General features: G+C 34.5%; 2 protein-coding genes across 2 annotated transcripts; both read right to left on the reverse strand.

Annotated features, from left to right (window-relative positions):
- Positions 1-3,451: 3,451 nt before the first annotated feature.
- LOC103441745 (oligopeptide transporter 2-like) lies at positions 3,452-9,591 on the reverse strand. Its single transcript, XM_070826405.1, has 6 exons — positions 9,079-9,591; positions 8,863-8,960; positions 6,661-7,224; positions 5,810-6,062; positions 5,383-5,565; positions 3,452-4,143 (listed from the first exon to the last, which is right to left on the reverse strand). Exons 1-6 carry the CDS (start codon positions 9,589-9,591, stop codon positions 3,523-3,525), a joined length of 2,232 nt encoding a protein of 743 aa, XP_070682506.1. The 3' UTR covers positions 3,452-3,522.
- A 2,943-nt stretch (positions 9,592-12,534) lies between these two features.
- Positions 12,535-18,881, reverse strand: LOC103441699 (serine hydroxymethyltransferase, mitochondrial). The gene is made up of 16 exons (XM_070825997.1): positions 18,615-18,881; positions 18,470-18,520; positions 18,273-18,359; positions 17,705-17,826; positions 17,414-17,490; positions 16,038-16,162; positions 15,489-15,581; positions 14,814-14,906; positions 14,507-14,704; positions 14,319-14,423; positions 14,151-14,216; positions 13,880-13,957; positions 13,344-13,455; positions 13,140-13,250; positions 12,862-13,037; positions 12,535-12,758 (listed from the first exon to the last, which is right to left on the reverse strand). The coding sequence occupies exons 1-15, from the start codon at positions 18,696-18,698 to the stop codon at positions 12,889-12,891; spliced, it is 1,551 nt and encodes a 516-aa protein (XP_070682098.1). The 5' UTR covers positions 18,699-18,881; the 3' UTR covers positions 12,535-12,758; positions 12,862-12,888.

Genomic DNA, 18,881 nt, shown 5'->3' on the forward strand with positions numbered 1-18,881 from the left:
GGATCATTAAATTATGTTGCAGAATTCTACCCAAAATTGAGAGAATAATGCAAACTATTATTTGATAGGCTCAAGACTAACTCCCCATCTTAGTCTTCTACTCATACTTCCATAGTTAAACAGATCAAGTCTCATGTCAATACATTACCCTGTCTTGGTATTCCTACAATCAAATCATTCAAAATTGTTGAAACTGATGTCTCTGATATTGGTTACTAAGGTATTCTTAAACAGTCAACTCATGTCGGTTCTCCTAAACAAATTGTTCATTTTCATTCGGGAGTCTAGAATCCAGCTCAAAGTAACTATAGTACTATTAAAAAAATATTATTTCTAGTACTATGCATATCAAACTTTCAAGATGATTTGTTAAATCAAATTTTTTTAGTAAGAGTCTATTACAAAAACGCAAAACATGTTTTACAGAAAAATGTTCAAAACATAACATCAAAATAAATTTTTGCACGATGGCAGTCAATACTAAGTATTTTTTTATTTTGAAATCGAATACATAAAAGGCAGTCAAAATTGCATTCCTGATTTCCTAACAAAAGAGTTTCTACAAGGAAAAAAATGTCAGGACGAAAACCTGATCTGAGGCTTATTGCCTCTCTCAACCTAGTAAAAAAAAAAACAGAATCAATCAAACAAGAGTTAGACCTTGTACCTTACTCAGCCATCAATTCAGTAAACCGTTTCACTCCCTTAGGTTATACCTTAGGGAATTTCCAACCAAACTATTAGGCAGCCTTAGTCAAACCTTATGATCCCTACAAAACCTCAGTAAAACCATCTCAACCAATGATCAATTACAGTCAAACCTCCCTTTACATTCCAAAATCATCTAGTGAATATTTGTTTAGTTACCCTCCATATCTTATTCCAAACCCAACACTAGCAAAGTTAGCCAAATTCTAGCTTCTCTCAAATTTCCACTACTAGCTGGAAGAGTCATACAAAACCCTTGGATTTTACAAAAGCATTATCTTTGAAACTGAGTCAATAACCATTAAACCTGTCACTAGTCACACAGATGAAAACAACATCCTTTATCATAATTTACACATTGAAAAAATCATGTCGGAAAAGAATGGGGAATCCCCATTTACAAACACAAGTCCCTTCACACCTAACCACCCAATATTAAATACAATTATTATGATTACCTCAATGCATGGACCAACATTTTAATCTATCAGAAAGAGGATTTCAATCACTCATGGTTTATCAACTTCGAAACAATTTTCAACAAATATTCCCAGCTTGGTTCTCCAAGTGATGGTTAGTTTATGGCCCAACAACCAGTCTCATCCTAGAATTGCTTATGCACAGAATCAACCATTTTCAGTCAAGGTTCGACAAGAGTCAGTTCAACAAGAAAATACCTCTTCTTTTAATTTTCATGGCCAAATATAAAGTTCCATGGATTTTGAAATGGGGGTATGAAGCAAACAATGAAAAAGTCCATAGAGTCAGATCAGTCAAATGGTGGGATAAATTCAACTAGCAAATAATCATTGAACAAGTTCTTAGTGAATTTCCTATTGAACCATAACCAGTTATCGAAACACAGTCATTATCAGATATCTCTCCATCCTCCTCACTCAAAGAAAAGTCAAAGTCCTCCAAGTCATCAAAATCAAAACACAAGGCTATAGAAATTGAAGACCTTGGATAGAAACTTCTAGCTCAAGTAGCATAGTTTCAGTCACAAGCAGCCTAGTTACAATTACAATTAAAATCTGAAGATGAAGAAGATGAAACTTCCTCCCAATCTTTAGATGCATCACCACAGCAACCAATAAAGCTAATTAGTCAAACCACCAGGTGGACCAACTACCAAGATTCTCATGACCTATTTGCATAAAGTCATGTGAATCATTAAGCCAAGCCATATGAACACAGTTAGTCACTATGTCGGTAACCATGTGAAAATTCAATCATCATTTCAACACACTATGTGAAGCATTCAATCATTATTCACTTGGAAAAGCAATGATCCAGTCAGTCAGCAAGAATCACTCAACATGTTCTACAGTAAAAGCAACAATTATTTCGACAAGTTCACTATTCATCAACAATAAAAGCAAGTCATCTTCCATCCTGTGCTTCAACAATAAAGAACTTAATCATTCAAGTCTCATTTTCCAAGTCTATAAGAGGAAGACTTTGAAGACATAGAAAGCAAGTTAATTTACACATCTTTTCCTCAGTTCAAAATTTCTTTGAGTTCACATTCTATTCAAAGAAATAAAATATTGTAAACACTTTCATTCTAGTAAAAAGAATAAGGATGCCTACGAGCACCACCCAGTTGTTCCAGTAAAATTTGTAAGTCATTAAATAGTTTTGCAAAAAAACTTATTTTCATATTCTATCTTCACCATTATTTTAAATTCATTATCTTCATTATGAACATTTTCATAACGACTGATTTCAATTGGCATAGAATCCTCTCTCAGTCAATTCATTGAATATCTTAAATTTAAAGTAAATACAGATGAAGACTTTGTGTCTTCTTTTTATTCATTTATCACAATTGGTTCCATGGTTTGTCAAACCCCAGTTATCCGCGTCATTTGGTATCATATATAGACGCGCGCGCACACACACACACACATATACATACTTATGCATAGGTATACAAATTATATATACATATGTATGTGCATATAAACATATAATTGTGGCTTATTTTATCTGACCATGAAAGAGGGGAGACGCGCCAGAAAGAGAGTAGAGAGATGTGTTTGTATAGGGTTGTGTAGAGGATGTGATATTCCCTTTTCACAGTGCCTTTATTTATAGTAATAAGGGAGGGAAGATTCCTTTCCACCAGGGAATACAAGTCCTAATAAGGAAGAATAACTAGTACCAAATATAATATATAATTTACACAATCACATTTTAATACAATGTTTATAACAATATAAATATTGTTACCACTTAAGCAATATATGTATATATAGCATGATCATTATGGTAGTCTTTTTCTCCTTTTTTTTAGGTCTCTCCACGTTGATAAAGTTTGTTGTTATGAAAAAATGCATGATATTTAATAGCACATTGCAATTTTTTTTACCTGTATTGAATACACATTAAGTAAAAATCGTCTATTTATAATACTCAAAATAAAACAAAACAAAAGTTAATAATTATTAGCTAGATTTAGGTGGTATATGAAGTTAAGGGACCAAAATTAGCATTTAATCTTACATCCAATTTTAATGAAAAATAAATCTTATTTAGAGATTATAATCTAGTTTCATATAAATAAAATTAACACACTACCTTTTAGCAATGGCTATCTAGCAGTGTACCCAAATGGGCAAATTAGGGATTGACTTTTCACCTGTCTTATATATATAATATTCTTATTCAAGACAACACTTAAATAGAAGAAAGGGTTCATTCATTCATTCATTTTTTGTTATTTACAACGTCGTTTCCTTCAAATGAACCTTTTTGCATAAAATCAACTTCAAAATCCAAAAGCAACATATGATGTAGTAGGCTACTAGCTTAAGGGAATACACAAGCATGATCGAGTTCTATGCCCTTGGATGTTGGACAAGTAGACAATATACAGTGGTCATAGTCCGCTGTACCCCACCAGGAAATGCTTACGTTGTTTATGGTTAAACATATATATATAAGCACCCCCATGAAAGCCACTCCAGCATCTAGGGCAGCCGAAAGAACATAATTGTACCTCTGCCACCACTTCTTTCTGTATCTGAAAACAAAGTAATTGAAAACGATTCCGACCACAATCCAGCTGTTGAAGTTCACAGTTGTAGCTGGTGGCATCGCAGCCGTTGCTCCGAAAAGCACTGGAAGGTTGATGTAGGCGATCCATCTCTGACTAGGGAAAGCTTTGTGCAACAACCATACCAAGACAGGTCCGAGTGCACCTACCACGAAGAACCAGTTGAGTCCTCCGTAGAGTCCGAGAGAGCCAAAGATTCGTGTCGGTCCAACCAGACCCCAAATCACAGATGCAGTGAAGAAGACACTATCATTAGGACAAGTCCAAGGACTAGTGTCCGGGAGTAGGTCAGTATTGCATATGTTTTCCACTGTAGTTAGCAGCCACCATGCTGTCCCAATATTGACTGTTCCGGCTACTATAGTTCCTATGCACTTTATAATGGCAGAAAAAAGAAAATTACAAACCCAGAGTAATAAGAAGACAGCAGCTTCCCATGCGTCCCAAATTAGAAACTTTCCCTTCATTAAAGTATTATAGTAGTTTCAAACCATACCTTTAATAATAAAATAAAATAAAAAATCAATATCCACATTCTTACTAGATTTGTATATGATATTGATACTATAGTTAATCACTCTCATTCAGAATTCAACACCACTTTTTTTATTGGCAAATTTAATACCACTTTAAACACACGCATCTAATTCACGTTATAATATATGTATGTGCATGTTCGGAAAGTTGTTTGCTGATCAGATGGTACAAATTGTTCATATTTATTAGGGAGACTTTGGATGCGGTCCCTAGTTATGAACAATCTTTGACTGAAACCTTATTGATTTTCAATTTTTGATCCAAGTCCCTGAAATTAATTGATAATTTATTTCTATGTACGTTACTATATTTTTTAAATTAAAAATTAAAATTTATAGTTGTTTATAGTAATGAGATTTTAAATAAAAAACCATAATTTGTGGGATTAAAAATATTAAAATATAAATATACTATTGTGTGTGTGTGTGTGTGTAAACATGGGTACATTCATAAAAATAACCAAAAAAATTATTGTATCAAAACATGGTACATTCTTCAAAATGGGTACATTTAGCAAAAATAAAAATGGGTACAAATAAATAAAAAAATATGGGTACAATACAAATAAAACTTTAAAAAAATATGGCCACAAAAAGAATTTAATATATGGGTACAAATTAAAACTGAAAGGAAAATTGGTACAAATTAAAAAAGGGTTGCAAATTAAAAATGGGTACAAACTAAAATAAAAATATATGATAAAAAATTTAGCCATAAGTATAAATATACTAATTGTAACATTTTTAATATTAAATGAATATATTTAGAAATAAAAAATATTTTATTATTGAAATAATTAATGATATTATTAATACAAAGGACCTTGATCAAAAATTGAAAAGTAATAAGGTTTTAATCAATAGAGTAGTAAAAATAAGGATGAAAACCTAATTACTCCTTATATGTATTACAAGCTGATTGAGGTCATCATTTAGTCTGAATAACTGGCATACCTTAATATTAAGTTATGTACTAACTATAATTCAAAGACTAAAATATGAGTTACATTTTTAATTAATTTATAGTATGATCGTATCCAATAACTAAAATGTAAAAGGAGAAGAATATAAACATACCTGAACTACGAACATGGATATGGGAGGAATCTTCATGTAATGGCCTAACTTAAAATCACTCAAAAATGAAATTGCCTGTGACATACTTATGTATCCATAAGTTTTGAAGCATACATTGGCTATCGGATATCCAGGTAGTATCAAACCCATGACGTACTCCGTGATGATGTTTAGTCCCGGTGTCTAAAAAATCAGAAAAGAGATAAGATTCTTAGAGATTCATGATCTTAAATTATCAACTAAAGGTATGGGGTGTGTGACACTCACCATTTAAACATCTGCACTCCAAATGGAATAGCTTAACATTATTTTTCAAGTAATGCTATTTATAGACACACTAAATAGACCCGGTTGACACAATCTCTAATATATATGGGTCTCACCCAAGTGTGAGCAAAAGAGGGAGGTTCAAGAGTTGCAAACTTACAACATTTGTTGTGGCAGTTATTATGCTGATTGGAAGTGTGAAAATCAATGCAATTCCTGCTGCAAAAATGAGTCCCCACCATGGCATTTGCACCTCATCCTTCATGAAGATGCACAATGCTAGAGAGAATACGAACGACACTACAAGCAAAACATGAAACCACCAGCTGGGTATGTCCCTGTATTTCCTCATTAATTTGGTGTGTATATCTATCTTTCCACTATATGACGATTTATATCGTTCATATATGTCCCTGTTAGAAGAATATCATTCATATTACTGCCACAATAATAACTAGTAACATTTTATTACCCAGAAATAAATAATTTTTTTTAACAAAATAAATAAAAAATGGTTGAAAGTTTGAATTCAACAGAAGCTTAGGGAACCTTGTATGTCCTTATAAGAAGCTAAATTACTCCTCATTTTACTAATTCATCTTGTGGTGAAACATCAATTTTAAAAAATAAAAATAAAATAGATTAACATTTTTTTATAAATAAATTATTAATTATAATTAAGCATTACAATTGAATTTGGATTTTGATCTTTTACTTAGGTACATTATATGAACATGTTATGCAGGTACAAAAGGTGACCATTTTACCTATCCTTAGTATACCTACGAATAAATATGAACTTACAAATGCACCTATATATGAATATACTCAAAATATATAGAAAACAAAAATAGAACAAGGGATGGGTTCCACGTACAATGTTATGGTACATTTTTATTAGAAAATTGTTTCAACAGGTTAGTTTGTGTGTTTCTATTTGTGTCTAATATTTAAAAAATAAAAAAAAACATACATAGAGTAAAATTAAAGTGATGCAATGTATTTACGTACCTTCCATTGAATAGAGCCACATGTGTGAGGGTTGATATAACAGCAGCAAAACCAAGACCATATGATAGGGTAAAGAATACACTCAAGTTTATGTATCCTTGTTTTTCATAGGCAGGCATGTCAATCTGAAACTGGTCATTCACAATTCCTTTGACATTATATATTTGGCCATCGGAATCAAACAAGTGAGAAGAGAAGATTGCAAAATTCTTTGCATTGTACAAGTTGAGCCTCCAGTAGGCAATCGGAATGATGACATACATGATGGCGATGTATCCGACGGTGATGTTGGCAATGGCAAAGAAGGGGCTGATCAAAGGGCTCCCCAAGTAAGAGGATATGACCGACCAATCTAGGGTAAATGACCCAAGCCCAAGTCCACGGTAGCCTGAGCCGATTTGCTGAGCTCTTATGGACTTAGGGTAAATCCAACAAATCCATGAAATTATTGAGAGAGTTGTGAAGAGGTAGCCCGGCACTGCGTACCAAGAGAAGCTGCATACCAGTGCTATCAAAAAGAATTTCCCTCTGGACATTCGATTTTTGTCTTTCTCATGCAGAGCCCTTCATGTTCATGCATATTGTACGCAAATCAAAGTCAAATATCCATTCATGAATATGTATTGTCTTAAAACTGAAATAAAATACATTGATATAAGAATATTTGGCTTCCTTAATTAGGTTAATTGTTTTAAAGGAATACGAACATCAATTAGGAGCTGAAGTAAATATATATGCATAAACTAGCTGGCTACAAATTTATATACATTTTTTTAATAAGATATAACGATGTATTTATACTAAGGAATAGATGATGGGTTAAAACCATAGTGGGTCAAGCATAATAAATTAGTATAAAAAATTGTCGTTTGTGAAAGTTAAACCTAAGACCTACTTAAAGTACAGGTTGGGAAGAATACTACTTAAGAAAAAAATTGACAGGAATACCACAAACAAAAAATAAACTAGGGATCCATGTGTTGTAAATCTCGATTCATAGATTATCCTTACAAAAATTCAATTCAATCCAAACCTTTGCCCATTCAATTGTCACGATGAAATTTCAATGTTTCTTAGATCATAATGTTCGTCTATTTTTTTTAACTCAATTAGATGCCTCAAATATTTCCTATCTAGCTAATATTTTGCAAGGATAATCTATGAGTTGCAATTTAAAAAATAAACGGTTTAAATCATTGAAGTTGGATATCGTTTGTGCCCCACAACTAATCCCCATTTAAAAAAATGGAGATCTCTTCCCTTAAAAGCTATATATATATATATATATATATATATATATATATATATCAGTATAGAAGGGGATTAAACTTATAAGCCCTTTAGGTACTACCACTAATTAATATACTTATTACATTACCAGTATATTTAAACATGACAAACATATAATTTTTTTATCCTATAAATTGTTAATCAATAATGGAGTACATATCAAAAAATTCTAAAAATACAAAATTCCTTTTCTTGCTAGACTCGGATTGAATGATTTGAAACACTGATTTTCAAAGTGAAAGTCACAACTTCATTTTTATATGACACAATTATCTTTTTTTATTAACCACTCACAACACCACAAGAAATACATATATTCTAGGGATCTTTGTAAATTTGTAGTACGACTTTATCCCATTAATTTAGATAAATTATATTCTTGTGACAAATAATACATACAACCAGTTGTTTCATCATATAATATGTAGTTGTGGCGCAAAAATATAGTCTCTTTAATATTTTTGGTTTCCATTACATGTCAATCCATTATGAATGTATGTACCAAATTTGTAAACTCTTTATTTTCATAGAATTATTATGGAAATATAGAAAATTGTATACACATATGTTATAACCTTGCAAAGCATTATTTTCCTTGAGAATATTTTTCTAAGGAAATGAGTTGTGCACACTTATTTTCTCTTTCACATTTTTGGTGCATTTTTTGCGTTTGATTTAATGAATGCAAGAATTAAACATGATTCTGCAGGAATAAAAAGTGTGTGAAAAAAATCATTTCCCTCTTGTACATATATATATATATATATATATATGGAGATGGAATACCAATAACTTGTGATATATATATATATATATATATATATATATATATATATGGAGATGGAATACCAATAACTTGTGAGTCTGTCTCACAGTGAATTGAAATTACAATTTCGTTTTATGATAAATTACCTGAACAAAGAAACCTGAACGAGACTACTAGGCCACCACATCGCCGCCGGATCCACCACGTACTTTCTGATAATACCAGCCCACCCATACCCCAATACCTGCAGTACTTATTTACCATAAATTTAGCATTTAACACACTCTCTCTCCCACAAGTATGCTTAATATTGTAGTTAATTACTAGTAATTTCTGCATGCATGCATGCATTACGTACGTACCTGTGTTGTAATCACAAGTGCCCAACTTGCAAAGAAGGATATCTTCCTACCGTAAAACGCTTTGATTATATTCACAATACCAACCGCATACGCCGGTCCGTTCCCAAACCCAGATCCCGCGTTTGCAAATATCGAAATCAGCACGTGCTCTTTTATGTTAAATTCTCCCGGGTTCAACGAGAATGACTTCCCACCAATCCAAAACTTTCTCCTCGGCAGCGTCCTAGCCATGAACCTCCCGATCGGCAGACTTGCCACCTGCACGGAAATCATTGATATCACGAGTGGCTCCGTGCGGTACGAGAAGAAGGTGTTGAGGAATGAGAGGAGGAAGCACGAGCATATGCCTATAGTCCACATACGGAACGTCCAGACAGGGAGGGAACTGTCGTCTTCGTTGGAGACCGTTAGACGGACCTGCTCGACCGATGACACGTCATCGTCGTTCTTGTCCTCCTCGATCTCGGTTATAGCTGCGGCCTCCACTTCTAAGGCGGTGGCTGGGGTGTCCATGGGGAAGAGGGAGGGAGGGAGAGTAGAGAGGTATTTTTGAATGGTGAATGTATGTGTGTCAAGGGTTTGGATGGTGAACGTATGAATTGAAATGAAGGGTTTTTATAAGCGTTTTTACAGTTTGTTTACAATTTTATGATTTTGAATTTTTTGTCATCGACATTTCGTTGCCGGCCGGGTACGTCAGGTGGAATTGGAGGTATTGACAAGAAGTACATAGAAGCGTGTTGTGCTGATTGCAAAATTAATTAAATTGGTTTGATGTGGACAATATCGATACTTTATTAATCTATGATTAAGGTATACTAAGGAAGCTAACAAAGATATTAATATTGAGTTATTTATTATGTATTTCTTTATACATGGTTCCTTTTTAGAAGAAAAATGAAGCAAACTAAATTAATGAATATACCTGCTCTGACCGAGATCATTGGAGATGATTCTATACTACAATTTGGTGACGGAATTTTAGGACACCCTTGGGGAAATGCACCGGTGCCGTAGCTAACGAGTAGCTCTAGAAGTATGTGTACAAGCTCGTAATGAGGGACGTGATCTTGCTCGTGAGGGTAATGAAATTATTCGTGAGGCTAGTAAATGGAGTCCTGAACTAGCTGCTGCTTGTGAAGTATAGAAGGAGATCAAAATTTGAATTCGAAGCAATGAATTTTGTAATCCAGTAATTACTTACTGTTAGTTCTCTTAATTGAATTGAAATTAAACTCAGCCCAATTGTTTACTAAAAAAAATTTATAAGCTCACCTTAATTTCTTCAGTAATTCTTTTAGAAGTTACGCTTCAAGAAAAAGAAAATACCAGTTCCACCAATATTCCATGATAATAACCATTTGTGAAGAATATCATTGCCACAATATCAGTTATGTGATACAAAAATCTAGAGTATAACTAAAATTGCAAATGACCTTATACACTTATCCACTCCTTTTTAATTTGTTATATTTTAAGCGATTTGTCATACCAACTTTTCGAAATTATTAATTTGTTATCTCATCATAACTCAGTTAAGTTTTTCATCCAAAATAAGTTGCACATGATTTGTGTTCAGGATTATTTCGGTTATTTCAACAACTCACTCTCCTTCTAATATGTTCGCCAAAAATACTTCTAAGGTTTCTCAAAAACCATGAACGACTTGCACTTACTTTTCTATGTTTTGCAGTGAAGATGACTCAAAATAGTCATTGGGGACGGAAAAGGATCCTCGCCGGATCCTTTTCCTGGGGATCTGGGGAATCCTGTGATCATGACCGTTCATCGTACATTGTGCGGTCAGAAATCATTTTAAATTTTAAATTTTAAAATTAAATATAAATAGTACCTAACGAAAACTGACCGCACGATGTACGATGAACAGTCATGATCATGAGATCCTCCAGATCCCCAGGAAAAGGATCCGGCAAGGATCCTTTTCCATTGGGGACCCTCCGATCTATAGTAAAGTTGGATGATATTCTTTACGTTGAAATGTCCGCAATAACTCTAAACACAAGTTATGTGCAAGGCACATAGGTTAATTTGGATGGAAAACTTAATGGAGTAAAAATGAGATGACAAAATAATGATTTCAAAAAATTGGTATGACAAATCACTTAAATTTTAATTTATATGACAAATTAAAAAAGTATATAAGTTCACATGATATTTTGAAAAAAAAAATTCCTTTTATTTTGATAGTCGACATTTAACTAGGGAGAAAGCAGCTGTTGCTCCATAAGAGATTGATCATTTCCCCAGTCCATCTCATGCCCTCAATAAAACAAGATTTTTCCCAATGGCAGGTATTAAGCAGTACTTCACATATTATAATATAAATGAAAAAAATGACATGTAAAATATCCGCTTAAATACAAAACGCTTTAAAAAATTTCTCCACCAAAACATTCCTTGAATTCGAGTCCAATCGAGTGAGGGTGGCGCTGGCTGTTTATCTTTTGTGCTCAATAATTCTCATTAATTGTACTTTCGTTTAACAATTCAAGTGAGTAGCTGCACTCTTGTACCTCACTGAGATGGATGGAGCCTGTGGTCCAACAGTGGGCGGTTATAGCCACAATTATTTTTAGATAACTCTTCATTTTGGTTTTTAAAATTTAAAATTGATAGAAATAATTCTTGAGATTGTCCACCGTCAATCATCTTGCCCTTCCGTGAGAAATATGTAATATATCAAGAGTATTTTTGTCAAATAAACCCCCATTGAATCGGTGGTTTATTCAATTTAACAAAGACTTTTCATAGAAAAACCAAAATGATTGACTGCGGATAATCTCAAAAACTACTTCTATCAATTTTAAATCTTAGTGATCAAAGTGAAAAGTTATGACAGTCTCAGAGACCATTTTGACTTACAAACTTTATTTTTATTAGTATTAAAACGATCATCTCTCCTTATTCCCAGCCCTCCATACATATTATATTAAACTTAATAAGACATTCTTTAATTTGGCGAGGAACAATTAAAATTGGGATCCCTATCATCCTTTAGAAAACAAACAAAATGGATACCTTTCGTCCCATTAAAATCCTTGACAATAAGCAACACTTACACAAAGCTACACTAATTATAAACCAAATTATGAATCTTTCTGGAGCAAAAACAATATCATTAGAAAAATAAACAACTTTACGTGCCCGAAAACACGATCATGTACCCTCCGAAGGATTTTTCGGATTTTTCCCTTCAAATGTACCAAAAATCCAAAACTTGTTCAATCACAAGGTCATCCTGTTGAATGTTTCTCAGAAAGATCACCAGTCCCCCTCATAACGTTGTATTCATGTTACCAAGCATAAATCCACATAAAAACAAGAGGATCATGCTCCGTTCACACCCTACATTCCACTGTTTTTCTTCATCTTTCTATAATTGCTACGATGCTGTCCATTAACTACATCAAAGCTGGTAAACGATGTGTAGAAGAATTCGATCTACAACGACATCTCATTCGATAGAAAAATAGCATCGATTATTCAGTACATAATAATGAGACATCTACAACGACATCTCATTCAACAGTTGCAATGTCGACACCAAATTCAGTGAATAATAATAGAAAAGTTTGTAGTTTATAACAAAATTCCATTACTATTGTGTTGTGTCGATGAAAGTCTGACATGGTCTTCGTATTGGAAATCTTTTGACTTATCTGCAAAATAGTTCATACTAAAATTGAATAAAATTGCACTTCCCTACAAAAATATTAAGCATTGTGGTTAAGCACACATCAGAGGTGGAGATAACGAGTTGACCTGTGAATTATTTGTGAGATTATGACTTTATTGTCTGTATCTCATTGTTTCTTTCTCGAATCCAACTGTTGGAAATTGTTTAGCGTACTGCTCAACCTCGTGGCGAAGCTTTGTAATCTCAGATTGAACTTGACTGTCTGATTGCAGAGCTGCCACGAAATCCTTCAACTTTGTACCTGCAACCCAGACGTGCATGAGCATGTAACTATGGTAGTGAAACATGTGACATTACAAACCCTAAAATAATTTATATCAACAAAGACGGTCGTAGAGTAAACCTTTGGCATTAGCCTTGATCTTCAAGGCCAGCTTCACAGCTGCATCAAAATACTCAGCTACTTTGATAAAATCGTCCTCCAAAAACCCCCTAGATGTAAGAGCTGGGGTTCCTGAGGAACCAGAAAACATGGCATTCGTCAGAAAAAGTACTTGGCTAATCACCAGTAGGTGCAAAATAATTAAATGGAGATGGATGGCCATACCCATGCGAATGCCACCAGGGACCATGGCAGACACGTCCCCAGGAACAGTATTTTTATTTGCCGCAATATGTACTGATTCCAAAACCTTTTCAACTCTTGAGCCATCAATGCCCTGCCACAAAGATTCCATATTCATTAGTTTTCTCCTGCAATAAGCCTATAACCCATTCACAGCACAGAAGCATATATCAATGAATTAAACATCAAGCCCTCTAGTGTACAAGAAATGAGGGAAATTCTATGATTTTCCCATTAGAGTTTTCTAAAGCGTTAGAAATCCATGGATTCGTAATAACCCAACTTTCAGAACTTGACTAAAGGTTTTAAAGTATAACGAGATGTTATCACACTTTTTGATTACCAGGCCCAGTTGTTCATCTAGCAACATATCTTTCAGTAATCATATGACATCATTTTTCTTAAACCCCCAATCAAACATGCTGAAAACTTAAGTGTGAATAAATCTTCCAATCAGAGGGAGAATCAATATCCTATTTGCAATCTTCCCGTCAGTGGAAGAATCAATCTGCTATTACCTTGTCTCTTAAATTCACCAACACTAAATGGTTCTCTGTTCCACCGGAAACAAGATCATAGCCCTTCTCTAGCAAGCTCTGCATGTTCAAGGGACAAAAACCATAAGAGGAAATAGCGAGACAGATGAAACAACCAAATAAAGGAAATAAAATATCGCGTGCCTTGGTCATATAAAAAATGACTCCAAATTGCTATAACGAGAACCCATTTAAAAAAGAGAACAACTTTCAGATTTTGCATTAATATTTTAGAAAGTGATGTTCATCAAACCTCTGCAAATTTTGAGCAATTACTGAGAACTTGTTCCTGATAAGCTTTGTACTCCGGAGTTTTGACCTAGAATCATAATATAGTCAGCGGTCAAGTAACAAGAAGCTGCATAAATCTGATCAACATTCAACATGTAATAAAAGGAAAGAACAAAAACACCAAAGGAACCTGCTTCAGTGCAACTGCTAGCCCAGCTATGGTGTGGTTGTGTGGACCACCCTGGAGCCCAGGAAAGACAGCCTGATTGATTTTGTCTTCATAATCATACATAACCTGTAGAAGGAAACTCAAGCATTAAATAATTCATTCAATTTCCTTCGTTTATATATATTCTAAAATTAATTATCCAAACTTACTTCTTGCCCTTGCTTGTTTATATGCTTGACACCCTTCCTGAAGAAGATCATAGCCCCACGGGGTCCACGAAGTGACTTGTGAGTTGTGGTTGTAACAATATCTGCATACTCAAAAGGAGATGGTATAACAGCAGCAGCAACCAATCCACTGATGTGTGCCATATCGGCCAACAGAATTGCCTTCTGCTTATCACAGACCTGACAACACCACAAGAATAACATCTCACTTAAAAGATTGAGTACCATAAGAATTTCAGACATGCATAACACTGATTATGATAATCACAAAACTCAAGCCAAAATTTACCTTGCGGATACGTTCATAATCGTACAGGCGTGCATAAGCACTAGCACCAGCAACTATTAGCTTTGGCCTGAAAAGTGTGGCACTTTTCTCCATCTGTGGACATATTTATTCACATAGGTCAGCCTTTAATTCAAATGTAAAAAGTTGGATAAAAAACGTATAGAGTAAATGTAATTCTTGAAAGATAAATGGAAAATAACATATGGCGAATGCTTATAGCACTATAGGCACTCAAACTCCAAAACAATGAAGGAGACATGCCAAAAAATTTCCCAGTTCAAGACATCTTTAGGCTAACAAAGTTCTGTATTTCCCAGGACTAGTCAAGGATAGTAGGATACACACTCTAATTTCAAATAATGTCTACTATTTTCCATTTGATGATAACTAAACTGTGGCCCTGTGGGCAATTTCTTCACATGGTTATCTTTCATGTTGCAATAACCAGAATGATTCACTTAAAACACTATTTTTGCAGTTTTGATACTAATATCTGAAGGAAACAAGTAAGACGGAACAGAACCCCATTGCACCCCATTTCATCCTATTTCTGAGGCTGGACCAAAAAAATCATGTTTTGATAATAATATTTGCAGGACACATGTAAGACGAACTCTTAAGTATGCTTAAAAGTATGAGAATTTAGAACAATGAAGATGGGGATGAGCAAGGCACCTGATCATAATCAATGTAGCCAGTGCTCTCATTCAATCTGTATGGCATTGTCTCGAAGAATATTGACACAGCAGATATCTTTTTGGTGTCAGTCTGCACAATGGTGAAATGTTTGTGTCAATTAGTATATAGACAGGCAGCATTACATTTATATATTTACAAACAAAAATGATATGTGACGTCCAGACATCAGAAGCATGTAAAATCACCACAACAAAATTTAGCTTTACTTGTTCTGTGTGGTTTTGAATGTCCAGATTGCTTGGAATACCAAACACAATTTCATTCTCAAAATAATTAATATTTCATAAATATACTTAGAAAGGGATTCCAGTTTATGTACTCATTGGATATTCAGAGAAATTGTTCTGTAAAGACAGTACTAGGTTTAATTTATTCTTTCCAGGAAAAATGAAAGGGAATATAAACAAAACAACCCAGACGTACTAGACTAACTAAGAGCTACACAGGCTGTCACTGTTAACCACAAAAAGCACAAAATTATAGCCAAGTATACTCTGGAAAAACAATCAACAGAGACATAGACACCTGATAACCATGAGAAAGATGGCCGCCATGAGGTAAATCAAGTGCCATGATTCTTTCATGAGGTTTCAACAATGCAGTGTAAGCTTGGAAGTTTGCAGGGGATCCAGATAGTGGCTGCACATTCACTGAAAGAATAAAGTATCTTTAACAAAATAAGCAATTTTTCTTCCATGGTACGCATCATTTAAGTCAACAGTAAGATCTTCCATATAGGGATCTAATGGATCTTTGCAACGGTTAGATCTTGCATAAAACTCGTAGGTACGTACCATTGTGGCAGGACCCCCAAAATAAGTATATAAGACATATTTTACTAAATACATCAATAGTCCAATAATAGAATGAACATGAGTTACAAAAGCAAGAGATAAAGCCCAGAATAAAACTTTATTATAACACAGCTATTATGTGAGCCATGCGTTTATAAATCAATGGTTGACATGTTTATGCAACATAACAGATTTTAATTCCTTTAGTCCCATTTTCAACAATCTAATTAAGTAAAACAATGCTATTCTAATGCCGTCTAATCCCAAAGCCAAATTTTACAAAGTATTACATTTCAAGTTCAAAATCATGAAGAAACAAGTTACCAAAATAACTTTTACTGGAATCCCTACTAAGCATATTCACTAGACCATGCCATTGCAATTCACAAAAGAAGAACCATTATACTTCAACACTGGAATAAATTGTGCCTTATTTTTTTTTCCTTCCAGTGGGAAGAGGAGATGGGACTCAATAATGTGTGGAACACTATACTCTTTGGTCGATAAATTCTCTTCTTTATGCACAAAACACCAGGAATAAAAATCAATTAAACAGTACTAAAACTGTGTCGGATAAATCCTGATAGCTTACCAAATAAGTCATTACTATAACCATAAGATGCAATCTTGATATTCTTCCAGGAAAAGGTCAGAAAAGGGAGGGGGGAAAAACAAAGTGCTTGGCCAATGATAGAAACACAAACCACACTGAAGAGGTCAATAGATAAAAGTTTAGGATCGGCAAAGAAAATAACAACCAAACACAAATCAAAATTTACCACTCATATGCACTAGCATTAAGAAACAGATAGCAAGACAAGCCCAAACAGTTTTATTTGTTGACAGAGTATTGTATACAATGAAAATCACTCACTGGATAGAATCAGATCAAAGTGTGCCCAATTATTTTTCTTTAAAGCAAATAATTAATAGTAAAGCGCTACCTACCAAATAATTTGAAAGTCTGAATTCGTTGGGCGCAAGACATCATTCATAACTTGTACAATGTAAATGTAGACAATCACAAAATGTGAAAATTTATGTTGAACTGATGGAAGAAAAGTGTTGGCAATGCCACATGTATAACCCTATAACTAGTTCTATTACCTCCCCATTTTGCAGGATCTAACTGGAAGGCTTCTAATGCTCGTTTCTGACACAGGGACTCAGCCATGTCGATATATCTACAATTATAAATATAAATAAATATCAGTCAAGTGTAATTAATTAAAACAAAAGTACAAGAAGAATGTCAAACAAGGTTAATCACGCCATCATCTACTTTCTCCTTTCAGTGATAGATACCAGATAAAACTGACGAATAGATACATTTTCACATAATAGTTACATACAGGAAGGCACAAACACTCATAAGATATTCACTGGGAATCTACTTACTCATTTCCTCCATAGTATCTAGCACCAGGATACCCTTCACTGTACTTGTTGGTCATGACAGACCCAACAGCTTGCATCACGGAAAGTGACGTGAAATTTTCTGACGGTATAAGCTCTAGCCCCTATCATAAACTAAAAATTAATAACAAATTCTAGAAGAAAATAAACACAAAAAGTAAAGATATGAACACCCTGATCAGCAACAGAACTTTAATGCTCAACATTGCATTGAGAGTAATGATTTCTTGCCAGGCTTAACCGGGATTCACCCAGTCGGGTGACGTGAAGCACGTGTGGCCGTTGGGCTTCACACGTAGGACAACCTGCTATGATACCATGAAGAACTTGGGTTCCACCATAAAACTAATTGGAAATATGGAAAGAAGTCCAACTACTCATAAGCATGAAAGACCTCTCCTCTCATCAATGTGGGATTCATTCTCAACAGATTAAAGGCGTATCAGTGTATCACATTCATCGTCTAGCAAGAGATATTTTCCATTCTATTGATGTATATCACAAGTACAAATATATTCCAAACTTAAATACAAAACCAAATCAAATATACCTTCCATTGCCGAGCTTTTTCGAGCTCGATAATATCGGCAATCTCGGGATCGACAACCTCAAGCGGTTCATTCAGCTGCTTAATCCACTGAATCCAAACAATTCCACACCATCAAGACAACCAAACCCAACACAAATCCAAATCCAGATCCAAATAAACCAATCGATCACAAAATCGTGAAGAGAACAAGGACATACAGTGGCGCGAGCTTTCTCTTTGTCTTGAGCAGCTTGGCTGGCCAGAGAGGACTGAAATCAAAACGACGACGGAGTTCAAAACTATGGCGGGTGGAAATTGGAACTATACAATTTTGGATTTGACTGATTGGAGAAGTTTACGTACCATGTGGTATATGGAGCCGCCATGGGCGAAAGGTTGAAAGGGAAGCTTGTTGTTGATGGAGCTGGAGAGCCTGCGAAGCGCCATTGAAACGGGAGGGAGTTTCTTCTCTGTCGCTCTGTGTGTTTTTTGTTGTTTTAATTTGAAGATTTGTGTTGGTTTAGAGTGCGGTTGGTGTTGGTGGGGTCGGGGTTAAGGTTGGGGTTGGTGGTGGCGAGGACGACTGTCAGAATGTAGGTCCCGCGGAGGGGAAGAGGGGTGTGCGTCAGT

The sequence above is a fragment of the Malus domestica genome, chromosome 08, assembly GCF_042453785.1.
Source record: "Malus domestica chromosome 08, GDT2T_hap1".
Taxonomy (NCBI): Eukaryota; Viridiplantae; Streptophyta; class Magnoliopsida; order Rosales; family Rosaceae; genus Malus; species Malus domestica.